Genomic DNA, 18,124 nt, shown 5'->3' with positions numbered 1-18,124 from the left:
CTTCCTTCCTTCCTTCCTTCCTTCCTTCCTTCCTTCCTTCCTTCCTTCCTTCCTTCCTTCCTTCCTTCCTTCCTTCCTTCCTTCCTTCCTTCCTTCCTGTAGATTTGATTCTATATATCAATTTCAAGGTGGAAGCAAGGTAAAGGCTAGGGAGTTGAGGTTAAGTGACTTGCCCAGGGTCATACAACCTAGAATCTCTCATCTCCAGGCCTGACTCTCTATCTACTAAGCTACCTGGTTGCCTTTCCCTGCATTCTTTTCACCATACCACAGATCCTCTTCCTCAAAGCCTCAGAGTCTCTATCACAAGAAGTCCAGCTTTTAAGGCCTTATGGAAAGTGCCTTGTGGTACAGGAGTCATTGCTCCTATCTTGCCTTGAGGCAGATTGGTTCCTCCCCTAGCACCCTGCAGGTATATTTCTGGGTCTTTTACCCCCACTGGCTCTAGGTCCTGGGTTTGATGACATCTACCTTGATTTTGGATGGAAAATGACAGGGGCTTTGAAGGGGAGGAGAAATATGGTCATATACATACATACATACATAGGCTTGGTTAGTCTTGTCAGTTTTCTTTGGATAACAATAGCCAGGTGCCTATTGCAAATAGCCGAGAATGGCCAAAGGAATTGACTTTTGCCTCCTAGCCCAGCAAGGGTACTGACCTTCAGCTTGGGACAGGGAGGGCTAAAAGACAGGCTCGAGGCTTTGGAGGTTTCTGATTGCATAGGAAACCGGGTGGGAGCCCCACTGGTATAGGCAGCCCAGGATGGGTTGGGTGCCTGGGAAGGGGTAGAGAAGGTCCCAGAAGGCAAGAAAAAGCTCTTCCCCTGCTCTTTTGCACTCTGTAGAGGGAACACCAGAGAGATGCCTTTGGCTCTCTCCCTGCATGGTCAGGAGGCCCATTGCTCCTTCCTGAGTCCAAGTGTTTATCTGTGGCCAGCTTGAGCAGGGGATCAGGAAGGAGCTTCCAGCCTCTCACCCACATTTTCTTCCTCCTCCCTTTCTTCTTTCCCCATAAGAAATGGTGCCATTGTAAGGCCAGAGGCCAGATTTCAGGATCACTCCTGAAGGCAGAGGCAGGGGGATTCTAACTGAAGTGTCCTCTCCCCCCTCTCTTCTCCCTCTTCCTTTATCACCTCTCTCCCCCTTTCCTCCAGAAATGCTGATTGGGGGTGGCCTAGTCAGGAGATTTGGGGGCTATTTGGAATGTGGCTTCTTAGCCCAGGGAATCAAGGGATCCCAGGATTTTAGAGGGATTTCTGATAAGGAACACAACTGTTCTTCCTCCCTCCCTTCCCCCATCCTCTTCGAGAAAGCAGATTTCAGCCTCCTTCCCTGACTCATTCTCTTCCCTACCCTGACTCATGAGGTTACTTGGACCTCAGTCTCCTCCCTCCCGGCTCAGTGGGAAAGGATGTGTGCCTGATGGGGATGATCCCTCAATCCCTCAGCCCATCCCAGACTCTTGGGGGAGGATTAGAGGGTGAAGAACATTTCCCTCTTGAAGATCTCCTCTGGATTGGACCAGAAAAGGCTCCTTGCATTCCCCCTTCCCTTTCTCCTCCAAGTCTGGGCCAGTGGTGAACTCTGAGGTTCAATGGTGAGCTCCCAAGATTCCTGCAGTGGCCAAGGCCCCGGAATGATAGATGGGTGCCAGGAGATCGGGTTGTAGGGAGAGCCCCCAGGAGAATGGGTACTTCTCATCCCCACACCAGCAAACCACACAGGAACAAATCACACCTGTGCACCTCAGAGGGGTGTGCGTGGGGGTGCTGCAGAGGCAGGGGGATGGCTGCAGTGACTCAACCCCAATGGATAATTGCTGACACAGAACTGGCTCCTCAAAGCTCAGGATGCTCTTTTGCTGGTTGGCTGAGATTGGAGTGGAAATGTGTTAGCTTTGACAGGATGGAGCAGTTTGGTGTGTGTGTGTGTATGGTATGTATATACATGTATGTGCATGTATGCATGTGACATGTCCATATGTGTGCACATGGTGCACATGCACACAGTGCACAGTATGTTGTATGTATACACACATGGTATACATGTGTATTTTTGGTATACATGTATACATGGTATACATGTGTAATATTGCTGTGTGTATATGTGCATGTATGTGTATGGAGTGTATGTGTATATGCATATGGCTCACAGTGCAGGTATGCAATAATGCATACATGTGGCATACACACATGCATTACATGCCTACATGTATATGGCATGTGGTGTGTATCTATATGCTCATGATGCATATATCTGTGTATGTGGTATATGGTACATGTTCATGTAAATAATACATGGCATGCATGTATATGGTGCACATGTAGGCATGTAGCAATGCACACACAACCATGTGTTGTACATATACACAGTATGTGAAGTGCATGTTTATGCACAGGGCATACATGTGCCTGCATGTAGTATGCTATGTGTATACATACATGTAAGTAGTGTGTATAGTGCGTGTGTATATATACACACAGTGTATGGTGTAGTGCATACATATGGTGTGTATGCAGGTATAGGGTGCATGCCCAGGCATTAGTATGTATATGTGATATGCATGTATACTGTGTGTATGTGCATGCATGCCGGTTCTAACCATGTAGAGGCCCGAGGCAGGGCCCCAGAGGCTTGGAAATCCTTGTACCCCACAGGGAACATTTTTCCAGACAGAAGGACTGTTAGCGAGTGCAGGAGATGCCCCTGACCCCCAGCATTCTTTCTGCTGGATTTTCAGGTGGCTGTGACTAACGCAGGATTCCTAACGATGCCTGGTGCTTCTAAAGAGGGGGTTTGAGGGTCCAAATCTGTGGTTGTTTTTTTTAATCCAAGAAGTTCCCTACAACTCTCAATGCTCTCCTTCAGCCTCTGAATCCTTCCCTGCCTGGGTGCGAGTGACGAGGGTTAGCATCTCTGTTGGGTACCAGCGAGGAGGCTGAAGCTCAGAGAGGGGCAGGATTTCGGTCTCATGCCCAGAGTCCCAAGTATCTCCCAAGGTTCTTTAGTGAGGGAGCCCAGAGGCAGGTTTTGATTCAGATCTCTCCTTCCTCCGAAGTCGGTCTCATCTTCCCATTCAATCGGGCTTCCATCTCTCTAATACCATCAGATTTACCCGCTTTTAAACATCTCAAACCAGATGGGGCGTGCTGGGAAGAACACTGACCGACCTTGGAGTCTGATGTCTTGGGGATCCAGAATTAATTTTGATTGTTATTTATTTTTAAAAAAACCTTTGCCTTCTGTCTTAGAATCAATACTAAGTGTTGGCTCCAAGGCAGAAGAGTAGTAAGGGCTAGGCAATGGGAGTTAAGTGGCTTGTCCAGGGTCATACAACTAGGAAGTGTCTGAGGCCACCTTTGAACCCAGGACCACTCATCTCCAGGCCTGACTCTCTATCTACTGACCCACCTAGCTAGAATTAATTTTGAAATCTGCTAGCTGCATGACCCTGGACAAGTCACTGAAGGATCAATCAGTCAATAAACCTTTATTAAGCACTTAAGTGCCAGGCCCTGTGCTAAGTGGATTGACTGAGGTTTATCATAGTGAATTATCTGCTTTCTGGGTTGGTGGTGAGGGAAGTACTTTGTAAGCCACAAAGTATGTGGAATTGTTAAGTGGTTATTCTAAAATCCTGAAGGAATTTGTTTTCATTCTTGTTCTTTGGTTTGGGGATGCAGGTCAGGTTAGAGAAGCAGGAGCAGAGCTAGAGATCAATCACATTTTACAAATAAGGAAACTGAGTCAGGAGGGACTGGCTCAATGTGATATAATAATAAAATTGGGACTAGAACCAGAGGCTTTATTGCACAGGCTACACTTGGAGAGACCATGTACTGTAAAGAAAACAGAGTTGGACTGCATGTGTGAAAACTTTGGTTCTAGCATTAGCTGTGCCTCTTTTTAGCTGGATGACTAGTCTAGCTATTCAAGCTCTCTGAATCTCATTTTCCTCATCTGTAAAATGGGGATGATAATAACTTTTATCAACTCCCTCATTGGGTGGTTGGGTAGAAAATTTGATACAAATGTGAGGTGTTATGATTGATTCCATTTTGTCCATTATGTCGATTTGTGTGGACTTGTGGGCATATTCTAAGTGAACAGAGATATGGAAGCTGGAGGGAGCCAGTCTGTGACTTCACCTTATCTTTGGATAAGTCACATGCCAGGCTAAGCATTGCAGGATTCTGGGACCAAATGCCCCTGATAGAGAGCCTGGGCCAGGGACCCAGTGTGGGAGAATGCTTGGATTGGGATTACATCCTCCTCCTCTTTCCCTTCTTGCAGGCTCCGATACATGGTAAAGCAGCTAGAGAATGGGGAAGTGAACATCGAGGAGCTGAAGAAGAACCTGGAGTACACGGCTTCACTGCTGGAAGCAGTCTACATTGATGAGACACGGTGCGGGGAGGCAAGGGGAGACAGATGAAAGGAGGCTGAGTGGAAGACAGGGAAGTAGGGACATGAGGCAAGGCAGCTTCAGAGAGAATGGGGAACAGGAGCCAGAGACACAAAGGCAGCTGGAGATAATAGAGAGATACTGACCAAAGACACAGGTAGGCAGAAGGCAGAGAGTAGGGAGAGACAGGATCTAGGGAGACAGAGGAAGAAAGAAAGAAAGAAAGAAAGAAAGAAAGAAAGAAAGAAAGAAAGAAAGAAAGAAAGAAAGAAAGAAAGAAAGAAAGAAAGAAAGAAAGAAAGAAAGAAGGAAGGAAGGAAGGAAGGAAGGAAGGAAGGAAGGAAGGAAGGAAGGAAGGAAGGAAGGAAGGAAGGAAGGAAGGAAGGAAGGAAGGAAGGAAGGAAGGAAGGAAGGAAGGAAGGAAGGAAGGAAGGAAGAAAGAAAGAAGAAAGAGAAGCAAAGAAACAAAGAGGCAGGGAGGAAGGAAGGAAGATGGAGACACATGGAAAAATACAGACTCTCTCTCTCTCTCTCTCTCTCTCTCTTTCTCTCTCTCTCTCTCTCTCTTTCTCTCTCTCTCTCTCTCTCTCTCACACACACACACACACACACACACATTCCCACAAAGACACACACAAACAGCATGCAATACAACAATCACACAAGTGAACATACACACAACACAATGTATAAATCACATGTACACACAAACACATATCTGTACATATATACACATGTACACACAAATGGAAACAGGAACGAATAGCTAGAGACATAGAAAGAGAGAATGAGACTGAAACAAAACAAGAAAAATGGTGTAGGAATGATTTATACTTCTTAGCATTCCTATGGAGGTGGTGGTAGTATGGGATGGTCCTGGTGATCACACATAAGTGATATTTCTCTGTCCATTTCTTTTTCGTTGTCCTGGGCTTTAGACAAATACTGGACACTGAAGATGAGTTACAGGAGCTCCGCTCAGATGCAGTACCCTCAGAGGTTAGAGACTGGTTGGCGTCCACCTTCACCCAACAAGCTCGAGCCAAGGGCAGACGAGCTGAGGAGAAGCCAAAATTCCGAAGCATTGTCCATGCTGTGCAGGCTGGGATATTTGTGGAGCGGTGAGGCCCCCTCCCTACATCACTTTCTCATCTTCCCTCTTCTCCTAAGGCCCTCTGACTCTTCCTTCCTTCTTCCCTCCTTCCTTCCTTCCTTCCTTCCTTCCTTCCTTCCTTCCTTCCTTCCTTCCTTCCTTCCTTCCTTCCTTCCTTCCTTCCTTCCTTCCTTTTCTTCCTGTCCTTCCATCCTTCCTTCCTTCCTTCCTTCCTTCCTTCCTTCCTTCCTTCCTTCCTTCCTTCCTTCCTTCCTTCCTTCCTTCCTTCCTTCCTTCCTTCCTTCCTTCCTTCCTTCCTTCCCCTTTCCTCATATATATGTATGTTCTCTCTCAGCTTTCTTTTCTTACCCTCACACGTGCTTCAGACCTCTCTTCATTTACCTTACTTCTTATAGCCACAGACCCTTAACCACTCTTCCCTTTCTTTTATACCACCCTTCATTCTCCAGCCTCACCCCCATTCCATCAAGTCAGGCTTTCCTTCTTCTCAGGACAGACCCTCATACCCACTACCCTTCACAATATCCTTCTAGCCATCATGTTCTTATGGATCCCCCTCTTCACACTTTTTCCTCTCCCTTCCCCAGGATGTTCCGGAGAACCTACACTTCCGTGGGACCCACCTACTCTAATGCAGTCATCAGCTGTCTCAAGGTGATGTTTTAGGAAGCTAGTAGGGAACTAGGAGTGTTAGGAAAGAAGGGAGAGGATCAAAGTTTCCATCCATTGACCTCTCTCTCAGAGGAATCCCCCAATTTCCTGCATGTTCTCTCTAGCTCTCCCATTATCTTTCCTTTCCTCAAGGAGGCTGAGCCCTTCCATGGAAACCAGCTTCCATGTCTCTCCTGTGCTAAAAGATGTCCAAGGAAGGAGATGCGTGGCTTTACTTTTTTCCCCTCTATTTGTCCCTCCTCCTTTCTGCTCATTGGGATTCCCACTGCACCTTCCATTTCTGGGAGCCTCCAATGGGATGGGTTTGGGATAACCTCATTTCCTAGTCCACTTAGCCCGTGGTCTTCACATAGACCCTGGACCATTGGTGCTTCGATGTCTTTTCCCTGAACCGTGTGGCAGATGACCATGCCCTGAGGACCATTGTCTTTGAGTTGCTGACTCGACACAACCTCATCAGCCGCTTCAAGGTCAGAAGTAATTCCTCATATTCCCTTCACTTTGGAGTAGCACTCACCTGCCCTCTTTTATTTCTCTTGTTCTTTAAACAACAACAAAACAAAACTCCTCACCTTCTGTCTCAGAATCAATACTGTGTATTGGTTTCAAGGCAGAAGGATGGCAAGGGCTAGGCAATTAGGGTTAAGTGACTTACCCAGGGTCACCCAGCTAGGAAGTGTCTGTGGCCAGATTTGAACCCAGGACCTCCCATCTCTAGGCCTGGCTCTCAATCCACTGAGCCACCCAGCTGCCCCACTCCCCAATTTTTTAAACCCTATTTGTTCTGGTAAAGAATGTCTATACCTAGAAATGAGGGATACCCTAGCCCCGCTCTGCTCCTTCCCCAACCCTGACCCCTAGATTGCTCCAGTAGCCTATCTACCAGATTTGAACTCAGAACCTTCCATTTCCAGGTGTGGCTCTCTAGCCTCTGAGCTACCAAGTTGCCCCTCTTAAGAGACCTCCAGGGAAGGAAATTTTCTTAGCATTTTCGTTAAACCTTGACCAGTACTTGAAAACTAACATTTCTGCCATCTCTTGCTATGTCAACCCCAACTCTACTGTTTTGCCTTTCCTGGTAATGGAGAACAGTGGGCCCTCTCCTCCTGGGATTCTCCCTTCGAAACCTTTTCAGGGCTTTGTCTTCACTTCTTTTGTTTAGGCTGGATTTTGGGGCTCCCTTCTCCCTAGGATATTCCCAGGCTTCTCTTCTCAGGTTTTTCCCTTGCTTTAGTTGAAGGCAGATGCCAGATGTTGCCATCTGGACCCATGAGACCATCTCCAGATGTTCTCCAGGAGACCTTTTTCTTGAGTAAAAAAAAGAAGCAAAAGAGAGTCATTTTCAAGCTCTGGTCTCTGTCTAAGAAACTTTTGTGAAGAGAAAGCCCCAGGCTGGCTTGAATCAGTGCAGAGAAGGAGCTGGAGCCAAGTCTGCTGAGCAGCTGGCCCAGCGAGAAGCGTTGGGGGGGGGGGGGTGAAAGCCCTTCCTCCTTTGGGTCCCTGAGGAGAGAGAGTAGCTCCTGGGAATTTGGGCAGGAAGATCTTCATCCTCATGGAAAAGACATTTGGAAAAAACGTGTGTGTGTGTGTGTGTGTGTGTGTGTGTGTGTGTGTGTGTGTGTGTTTATAGAGAGAGGATGAGGCAGGAGGAAGGCTGTCTCTGAGCTTCAAAGGGGTGGAGCTATTGTTATGGTGATTGTTTGGTAAACTTAGAGACCAAGAAGCTTGATGCTAGCTTCTAGGGAGGTGCCCTGTGCGAGTATCCAGGCTGTAGGAGGTTGATTGGGGCAAGGATCTAGGTGGAGAAATCTACCCAGGAACTTAGCCCTTCCAAGTGGGCTAGTTAAATGAATCCATTTCTCTTTCTGCTTTCACAAGGCTAGATTGCACGTGTGTGTGTGTGTGTGTGTGTGTGTGTGTGTGTGTGTGTGTGTGTGTGTGAGAGAGAGAGAGAGAGAGAGAGAGAGAGAGAGAGAGAGAGACAAAGAGAGAGAGAGACAGAGAGAGAGAGAGAGAGAGAGACAGAGAGAGAGAGAGAGAGAGAGAGAGAGAGACAGAGAGAGAGAGAGAGAGAGAGAGAAGGAGGAGGAGGAGAGGAGGAGGTGGGGAAGGAGAGAGAGAAAGAGACAGATTCAATAATCATGTATGTGTGTGTCCTTTTGGACCATTGCCACACCACACCTGCCTCGCTGGGTCAGGGAGACTCTTGTACAAAAGTATGACAGTCCATGGTTAAAGTTCCTTGTGAGCTGACCTTCATCCCTCCTGCTGTAGCCATGCTTCCTTTCTTCTAATCCCCACTTCCAGGAGGCAGGAATGTCAGATTCTAGTCGCATGTGGCACTTGGACTTCCTCTTAAGTCCTGGTTGTCTCATTTACTAGTCATGTGATCTTGGGCAAGTGATATAACCTCTTTAAGCCTCAGTTTCCTCATCTAAAAATGGAGAAGATACTAATGCTTGACTTACTTAGCCCAAAGGGTTTTTGTGAACCAAAGAACGATGGAAACATAAGGCAGTTGATGAAACCCCTCACAACCTCTTTTTTGGAAAACCCAAACCCAAACCAGAAACCAAGTCCTTGCTAAATTCTGCTTCTAACTCTTGGGAGATCACACTGGCATGAAGCATCTGGGGGAAAAAGACCAAAGTGTGTGTGGGCTCTGTCTGGATCCCCCTCTGTCTCTAGAGTTCAGATTCCAGGGCCCTCTTCTGCTCTGGGGTTTCTCTATCTGAGTATCATTCTTTTGGGCTCCCCCCAAACTGTGGAGACCTTGGTGGGAACCTTCTTTTCTTATCTTTGTTCCCTCTCTCAGCACCCGGCCTCCCTCTGGTCCTCCCCTCTCTTTTTCCCCACCCTCCCACCCCCAAGGGACACCATGGCAACGTCAAAAACCATTGGGTGGTTGCCATGGAGACCGTCCTTTTGAATTCCCTGTATTTGGGGCACAGCCCTCCAGGGCTTGGGGGGGGGTTTGGCTTTAGGGTCTGGAAGCCTGAATGGAGGGAGAAATAGGTCTGAGGCTTTTATCTTCCTTTTATTCTTCACTCACTCCCCCACCCACAATTCCAATTCACTCTTCCTAAAAATCAATCCAGCCTCAGTTCACCTTTCCCTTCACCCCTTCTCAGATGGTGGGGATAATTTTGAGCAGGGTTCTCTGACTTTTTTGTGTGTCATGGTTGGTGGATCCCTTTTATAGTCTGATGAAGCTTGAGGATGCCTTTTCTGAGTAATGCTTTTAAATGCAGAAAATAAAATACCAAAGATTGGATAAAAATACAGATAGTTCCAAAAGACACCCAAAGGTAGGGAAAAGAACAAAATTTTCCTCTCCAAGTTTAGGGACTCTCTGCAATCTGTCATCATCCCAGGATTAGGAAGATCCCTCAAATCCTTATTCTGCTGAAGCTTTCTGTCGAATGGGACAGAAATAAGGACAGAATTAGGGGCAGCTGAACTGAGTGAATATTATTGTTGGAGGGATGGGGGAATAAAAAAGTCTTTCCCAAAGTCGTGATGGCTTTCCTTTGGTGGCTGTGCTCTTCTCTAGGGGGCAGCTGGGTGGCTCAAGGGATTGAGGGCCAGGCCCAGAGATGGGAGGTTCTGGGTTCAAATTTGGCATCAGATACTTCCTAACTGTGTGACCCTGGGCAAGTCGCCTAACCTCCATTGCCCAGTCCTTAGAGTTCTTTTGCCTTAGAACCAATACATATGTATGTATGTACATATGGACAGTTCATTGTGAAGTCTCACTTTCATCCTTCCTGCTGTAGATTCCCACTGTGTTCTTAATGACGTTCCTGGATGCCCTAGAGGTGGGCTATGGGAAGTACAAAAATCCCTACCACAACCAGATCCATGCTGCTGATGTCACTCAGACGGTCCACTGCTTCCTCCTTCGCACTGGGATGGTGGTAGGTGTCCCTGAATCCCCAGTCCCCAGAGGAAGTCAGACATAGAATACAGCAGCAGCAGTGTGATGTGCTTGTGGGGATTTCAAGTTTCTAATTTGTTTCTTAGCTTAGTGGGATCCCCGAGGACTTCAGACTGGCTGGAGTATGGGTGTGGGTAGGATGGGAAGGCAGACAGGGAATGGGGGGTCTGGGCAGTTGAAATGTCAGGAAACCTGAAACAGTGGAGGTGATATATATTTGGGCATCAGGAAGATCTGAGTTCAAGTCCAGCCTGAGATGCTTACTGTTTTTTCATCTGTAAGATGGAGATAACAATGGACCCTACCTCCCAGAGTTGTGAGTGAGAAAATATCTGTAAAGCTCTTTGAAAGTCCCTTATAGGTGTTCCAAAAGTCTTAGTGTGGTTTAAGTTGTTCAAACTTAAAATTACATTAAGGACTGTAGTGTCAATGAAAGCAATGATGAGCTGTTATGCTCTCCCTTAACTTAAAAAAGCTGGTCTTCCAGAAGGAGGTGAAGGTGGCTGAGTTCCCCAGGGGGCTGGGAGTAGGGAAGGGATACCTTGGTAGGTAGCCTGAGAGTTATTGGGGAGGAGGACTCTGTCAGCTCTTGTGGTACCCCCCCCCAACATCCCAAAGACCTGGCCTCTCCTTTCCTTCCCCCCCTTCCCCAGCACTGCCTGTCGGAGATTGAGGTCCTGGCCATCATCTTCGCTGCTGCCATCCATGACTATGAGCACACGGGCACCACCAATAGTTTCCACATCCAGACCAAGTGAGGGGCCTGGGCCTGGGTTGTGGGGGGAAGAGGGAGGGCTAGGGAGGGCCAAGGACTTTGGGAGCTCTTGCCCTCCTATGGCAAGGGGCTGATGCACATGACCTTTGGCATCCAGGTCAGAATGCGCCATCTTGTACAATGACCGCTCAGTGCTGGAGAACCACCACATTAGTTCTGTCTTCCGAATGATGCAGGATGATGAGATGAACATCTTTATCAATCTCACCAAGGATGAGTTTGTGTGGGTGACCACTTGTCTGGGACTTTCCTTGCTTTAGATCTCTCTTTGGGGAATCCAGGGGGCAGGAAAGAGCTCTATAAGGCTCAGATGATGGGTCCTTTCCTTTTTCTGTCCATTTCCCAGTCCTTCCACTCCATCCTTCTCCCCCAACCTCCCCACGCTAGAGCTGGGTCTGAAGTCTGTCTGTCTTTCTATACAGAGAACTCCGATCCCTGGTCATTGAGATGGTGCTGGCTACAGACATGTCCTGTCACTTTCAGCAGGTCAAATCCATGAAGACTTCCCTGCAGCAACTGGAGAGGTGAGGGTAACAGGGGAAGCCTGGTGGGGCAGAGCAATGGCTACAGCAATGGGAAGTTTCATGTGGTATCTGTCCAAGTGCCTATGTGAAAATATCCCTCATATGTATCTATGTGATATATAGATATGGGTGTGGACAAATGTACACAGAAGCCTACCTGTGTGAGGGAGAATTATGACCCAGCAGAAAAGACCCTGATCTAGGGGCTTGGAGACCTGGGTTTTAGCTTCAGCTGCACTACCCAGAAGTCAAATGATCTTGGACAAGTCTTCTCAGTTTCTGTATCAGAATCTGAGCTCTGAACTCCATAGAGCTCTGCCAAAGGGCCAGTTGGGGACATATAAAAACATCCTAGAAATGCAGGGTGCAAATGTTCCTGTTACATCCCCTTTTGTGCATGGTTGTTCTGTGTGCAGAACTGGGTCTCTTATAGGTGCAGGGACTGTCTTTTGCCTCTTTTTGTTTCTCCAGCACTTAGCACAGCACCTGGCACATTGTAGGGGCTTAATGTTTAGTGTGTGTGTGTGTGTGTGTGTGTGTGTGTGTGTGTGTGTGTGTGTGTGTGTGTGTGTGCGTGTGCGCGTGTTTGGGGAAGGCCAGAGCTGGGGTGGACAGAGAAAAGAGTAGAGTGTTAGGTTTGGAGTCAGAAAGATCTGCATTCAAATTTGACCCCAGACACTTCCTAGCCATATAAATCCATATGGGCAAGCCATTTAAGTCTCTGCCTCAGGGGAATCCCCAGGATTTCTCAAAATCACAGATAGTGATCTGCATTGATGAAGGCATCTCCACACAGGCAGCTCCCTGCCAAATGGAATCCGAGATGCTTTTTTGTGTTAGAGTTTATGAATACAATCTGAGCCTGTACGTGGGTTGTGTCAGAGCATATGTTATATGTCCATGCACACACATACCTCAATGGAACACAATGCAACCTATGCATATGTACATATCTGAGTATATGTGTGTGGATATGCCCACGTCTTATCTTATCCTGTATGTGGACAGTCTGAGGTGTTTGGAGGAGGAATGTGCCCCAGTGCCTGAGGTCCTTCAGACTGAGTATGGCTCTGGGTGTGGATGGAGAGCACCTCTCTGAGCCCCATGCCAGAGTCTCTCCTAGGCTTTCTTCCACTCTTTTCTTCTCCTCCTCAGGATTGACAAGTCCAAAGCCCTGTCACTCCTGCTGCATGCCGCTGACATCAGCCACCCCACCAAGCAGTGGTCGGTCCACAGCCGGTGGACCAAGGCCCTCATGGAAGAATTCTTCCGGCAGGTATGTGGTCAGCTTGATGCTCTCTCTGTCTGTTTCTGTCTCTTTGTCTCTGTCTATCTCTGTGTCTCTGTCTCCTCTCTCTCCCTATCTCTCAGTCTCCCCTCTTTCTCTTTCCTTCTTTCCTTCTTTCCTTCTTTCCTTCTTTCTTTCTTTCTTTCTTTCTTTCTTTCTTTCTTTCTTTCTTTCTTTCTTTCTTTCTTTCTTTCTTTCTTTCTTTCTTTCTTTCTTTCTTTCTTTCTTTCTTTCTTTCTTTCTTTCTTTCTTTCTTTCTTTCTTTCTCTCTTTCTTTCTCTCTTTCTTTCTCTCTTTCTTTCTCTCTTTCTCTCTTTCTCTCTTTCTCTCTTTCTCTCTTTCTCTCTTTCTCTCTTTCTCTCTTTCTCTCTCTCTCTCTCTCTCTCTCTCTCTCTCTCTCTCTCTCTCTCTTCTTCTTCTTCTTCTTCTCTCTCCTCTCAGATATGGGGTTCTGGAATTTTCAATTAAAAAACTTTTTTAACTCTTACCTTTCCATATCACATTATATAAATTCTAAGACTGGAGAGTGGCAAGGACTAGTCCATGGGGTGAGAGGGTAAGGTGGCTTGGCCAGGGTCACACAGCTAGGGAGTGTCCGAGGCCATATTTAAACCCAGGTCCTCCCAACTCCAGGCCTGGTTCTCTCTCCACTAGCTGCCCCTTTTAAATTGAATTTTGACCTCTCTTTCCTTCCCACCCCTATGGGAATTCCTCATTATCCTTCTAACTATGCTCTCAGGATTGGAATAAACTGTTTATCCCAAGATAATAATAAGTGAAGCTCCTTTGAATGGCATTTAAGTATCTTAGATTTTCAAATGAAAGGCACAGAAGTTACTTTGGCCCCTCTGCCTTTTCTGTGCCTTGGTTCCCAGTGTCCTCTAGCTCATCCCTGGAAAAACTGGGTGTTAGCCTGGAATGTTCTATTCCCCCCTCCTACCTTCCCTCTTTCTCTTAGGGGGACAAGGAGGCAGAGCTGGGCCTGCCCTTCTCCCCACTCTGCGACCGTACTTCCACCCTGGTGGCTCAGTCCCAGATCGGTGAGTGACCACCAGGCTTTGCAGGGAGGAGAGGTTGGGGGGTGGGAGGTGGTAGTGGGGGAGAGTAAAGGCCAGGGTTGGGTCTTTATGGTAGTCCTCCTGAAACCATGGCCAGATGATTTCTTGACTTCACCTGAGCAGTCGGACTCATTGGGGCTGATGGATCCAAAGGTCTTCTTTTATGGGAAGGCCCAAGTCCCCGAGGGTTGGCATCTCACTCAGTTTTGAATTGAGTCATGACCATGGCCACGACATTCACTCACTGGTATAAAAACCTCTGTCTGCTCTTTCCTCAACCACCCCAACCCATGCAGGATTCATTGACTTCATTGTGGAGCCCACTTTTTCTGTTTTGACTGATGTGGCTGAGAAGAGTGTCCAGCCTTTGGTAGATGATGGCTCCAAGGCAAAGACAAAGGCCAGGTGAGTCAGGACTGTCTGAGGGCAACTTCCATGTTTAGTTCTCATTGGATGCTCAAGTCCTTTGGCTTTGGGGTGGTAGGGGGGCCCACAGAGAAGGCAGGGAGATTAGGAAGATACAGGGGCCCAACTCATCATTACTCCAATTGGTGATTTCCACCTGCTTCCACTTTTGGAGTCCTCCTTCCTCCTACAGCATGTTCTATGGTAGCAGGAGGGGAAGGAAAACAAGTCAGAAAGTAGTCTTCTATTCACTAGGCATGGGATCCAACACTCTATGACTCATCCAAGATCCCTAGGAGTGGAAGGAAGGGATTTCCATCTAGCAGGTTTCCCAAGTCCTGACTCCCAATAATGACATCTCTCTCTGGATGGTTCTAGAGAACCAGGTGACCTCAACCCTGACCTGGTCAGTTTCCGGACCACCTGGACCAAGTACATTCAGGAGAACAAACAGAAATGGAAAGAAAGAGCTGCAAGTGGTGGGTATCTGGTCCTAGCTGGGGAAAGGGAGCAGGAGATAAAAGGAGCCAGGGGGAAGGAGGGCTCCTAGTCCTCTTTTGTCTCACACTGGGCAGGGTGGCGGAAAGGTCAGAGAATGAATGCCCTGAAAATGGATTAGGAGACAGTCAAATTAGATTTCTGGAAGGACTTAGCAGAGATAGCCGAGGCAATCTTGATAGTACTACAAATAATAAACTGCTCATGTCAGTGGCAGTTGAAGATATATGAAATGGTCCTTCTAATCAGCCTTGCGAGATTGGGACTTGGAGTGTTAGTGTCCACTCTCTTCAAATGAGGAAACTGAACCTCAGGGAGCCTTGCCCTGGGATGAGGCCCAGAGATTCTCTCCTATGAGATGGGGGTTAAAGAGGTTCTTGCCTAGAAGTGGGGCAGATGAATGAAGTGACCATTGGAGGCTGGGAGGCCCTGGACCTGGGCAGGAGGAACTTCTATGTCTTCTCCACCCCTCTCCCAGGCATCACCAATCAGACTTCCATTGATGAGCTGTCCCCATGTGAAGAGGAAGCTCCTTCATCCCCCGCTGAAGAACTCAATCAGAACGGGAACCTGGATTAGCTGCCTGGGCCCAGGCTCAGGTGAGGATGAGGCAAGGAGAAGTAGGGCTGGTAGGGTGAAGGCTGAGGAACCTCAGAATCTCTTGGGAAAGGCTATCTGCTCCAGTGATCCTCACCCAGACATAGAACCAACCGCTAGAGGTAAGAGAGCTTAGGGATGGCTCAAAGTCCTCCATTTTGCTGGTGGAAGAACTAAGGTCCAGAGCACTAGAGTATATAGTACAATATGAATAATGGTGATAACTAGCAGTTATATAGCACTTCAAGGTTTGCTCAGCACATCCCGTGGTATCTCACTGCATCCTCACAAGGATCCTGGGAGGTAGGTGTATTATCTCCATTTTACAGAGAAGGATTCTGATGCTGAGGGAGATGACTTGTCCAGGGTTACACAGCTCATTGTCTGTGGCAAGATGCCAAACTAGGTCCTGCTGATCCCAAGCCCAGTACTTGGTCACTTAGTTGAATGACTGGCCCAAGGTCACAGAGCAAGTTACTGGCAGAGTTGGGCCTGAAATCACCAGGTGTCCTGATTATCAGCCTCATGTTTTTTCTCATCATCACATGGCCCCTCCCATTTTCATGGAGGCTGGATAGAGCTTAGATTTTAGCACAAACTTCCCTGGGGGCGGGGGGGGGAGAAAGTTGAGGTGAGAGCCAGAGGACAGAAGATAAGGAAAGGGGGAGAGATTCTCTTTTTTCCTTCCTCTCCAAAAGGGCCACATAAGGGAGATGTCAGGCCAGGGAGGTGATGCCCAGGGGGCACCCCCACCTACATGGACCACAAAGAGTGCTTGTAAGGGACAGTGATGTGATGACTTCAGCCACCTCTCTTTGCCTCCCAGGTTTCACTTTAGCCCAAAGTCGTTGACGCCATCAGCACCACTCACTGGGACTGGCTCCCTCGAATGACAGATTGATCTGAGGCAGGGGAACCCAAGGGTGAAGAGAGAAGATGGATGACCCTAAAGGCCAAATGTCAGAGATTGTGGGGTTGGGGGAAGGGGACATTTGGGCCTGGGCTTTGGCCTGCCACTCCCCACTAGGAAGCCCCTTGCCATCCCCTAGAATGGGGTATATTTTCCTCTCTCAGGCAGTAAAACCCAGGGAGCTCTGTCCAACCCCGCTTCCTCTGGACTAAACTTCTCCCCCTCCCCGCCAATAACCAGGTGTCTTGTGGGGGAGAAGCTTCCTGGATTGTCTCCCACCCCAAGGTTTGGGGTGGGAAAATCAATGATGCCAGCCCCCTTCAGTGCAATACTCTTCTTGCCTCCAAGTTTCTGAGCAATACATTTTGGGAGTCCCCTGGGGACCCCCATCCCAGATCTTAGCTGGCAGGTCTGGGTCCCAGTCTCCTCCCCCGGGAGGGGCCAGAATAAGACATGTGGATCTCTTAAAGCTGGGGAGGAAGACAACTTTCCCCGTCCCCCTCATTCCCCAAAGAAGACAGCTTTCTACCTTTGCTCCAAATTGTTGTGTCCCAGGCCCTTCTCCTTCCCAGCGCAGCTCCTTTACTCCTAGGCTCATCCCCCGAGGTGGCTCTCCTCTTTCTGCCCCTTTTCAATGTGGTCCTGGAGCCAGGGGAGAGATAGCTGCCTGGGTGTATGGGTATCCCCCACCCCAGGGGCTTCAGCAACCGTAGAAAGGCTGGGAATCCACTCCTATTTGTATTACTCTCCTCTACTGAGTCCAATGTACCCCTCTCCCCCACATCAGACACCCTGGTTAGGGTGGGGGGTGGCTTCCATCCGACCAATGTCTGTAAAGTGCTTTGAGGTTTCCTGACATGAGCACCCAGTACATATCCCCTTAAAGAGCACATGCTCTCATCCTCCTCTTACCCATTGGGCAGGGGAGGAAACCAGGGAGCTCTTAAGAGGCTCAGCCATCCTGAACCAGGGTGCCCTAGAGCTTGGTTGGGGTGGCATTTGGGTAACAGGAAGAGGGATGTGCAATCCAGAAATCCACTATTGACAACAGACCAATAATACAACCAGTCCCTGGGCCCACTCATCTCTCCCAAATGGTTACCCTTCTTGGGACAGTAACCCAGGGTAACCATAAGCAGAGGGTTGGGTGGGGTTTGGGGAGAGCACCCCCCTACTTCTCCCCTCCCCTCATCCCCAAGGGAAAAACCAAATTTGAGGTGACCCTGCCCTCCGTGTAAATACTGCTCAGCACATCTGTACAATGGGCTGTGTTCCATGTGTCTTGTATCCACCATGGTTTCTTGAACATGCTGGCCTCCCCTCCTGCCCCAGCACCCTCTCCTACCTGGGGACTGGGGACAGAGGCGCATGTGTCTCTCCCCACCCCCTCCTTGCAGACCACTGCTACATCCAGAGACCAATAAAGGAGGGAGACAGGGTCTGATGTTGTCTTCATCTTTCCATCTGAGCGTCCTGGTCCAGGTGTGATGGAAGGGTGGGATTGGGGTGGGCCATGGGGTCTTCTCCCTGGCCCCTGAAGACATGGTCAAGATCATGGGCAAAGAGGGAGATTGGTCCTGGGGACTCCTGTTTAGACCTTGGATCTGTCACTGGCAAGTGGGACTTAGATGAGGGAAATGGCTGGAAATACTCATCACCACCCCTTGCCCACTTCAAGTCTGATGGGCACCCATTGCCCTCTTGGCCAGGAGTCTGCTGGCACAGGTTGTCTCTGGCATGTGGTCATGGAAAGAACAACGGAGTTAGAAGAATTGGGCCCACATTTGGCCCTTCACTGCCCCTGAGGGATTGTGGACATCACTCCACCCAGCCTATCCTTTCTCTAGTGCCTGTATGGCCTCTTTCACTGGCTCGTTGTAAGCTGGAAAGCCAAGGCTAAGGCATTTGATCTCTTCCCACTCAACTGGAGAAATGGAG

At 48.4% G+C, this 18,124-nt stretch overlaps 1 protein-coding gene across 3 annotated transcripts in view; it reads left to right on the top strand.

Moving 5' to 3' along the window:
- The window catches only part of PDE1B (phosphodiesterase 1B), a 37,030-nt gene extending 19,405 nt beyond the window's left edge, over window positions 1-17,625 (top strand). For 2 of the 3 annotated variants that reach the window (XM_056797985.1, XM_056797986.1), the window contains 14 exons: window positions 4,297-4,410; window positions 5,347-5,529; window positions 6,110-6,176; window positions 6,548-6,664; window positions 9,971-10,111; window positions 10,785-10,885; window positions 11,004-11,129; window positions 11,329-11,430; window positions 12,586-12,706; window positions 13,677-13,758; window positions 14,073-14,181; window positions 14,560-14,660; window positions 15,158-15,278; window positions 16,103-17,625. In XM_056797985.1, coding sequence (XP_056653963.1) covers window positions 4,297-4,410; window positions 5,347-5,529; window positions 6,110-6,176; window positions 6,548-6,664; window positions 9,971-10,111; window positions 10,785-10,885; window positions 11,004-11,129; window positions 11,329-11,430; window positions 12,586-12,706; window positions 13,677-13,758; window positions 14,073-14,181; window positions 14,560-14,660; window positions 15,158-15,258 — 1,465 coding nt within the window. In that variant the 3' untranslated portion in view covers window positions 15,259-15,278; window positions 16,103-17,625. Of the gene's footprint in view, window positions 1-1,507; window positions 1,601-4,296; window positions 4,411-5,346; window positions 5,530-6,109; window positions 6,177-6,547; window positions 6,665-9,970; window positions 10,112-10,784; window positions 10,886-11,003; window positions 11,130-11,328; window positions 11,431-12,585; window positions 12,707-13,676; window positions 13,759-14,072; window positions 14,182-14,559; window positions 14,661-15,157; window positions 15,279-16,102 lie in introns of all 3 variants that reach the window. The other variant, XM_056797984.1, reaches the window with a different exon arrangement.
- Window positions 17,626-18,124: the final 499 nt, after the last annotated feature.

This window comes from Monodelphis domestica, chromosome 5 (genome assembly GCF_027887165.1).
Source record: "Monodelphis domestica isolate mMonDom1 chromosome 5, mMonDom1.pri, whole genome shotgun sequence".
Taxonomy (NCBI): Eukaryota; Metazoa; Chordata; class Mammalia; order Didelphimorphia; family Didelphidae; genus Monodelphis; species Monodelphis domestica.
This window is presented reverse-complemented; position numbering and strand designations above follow the sequence as displayed.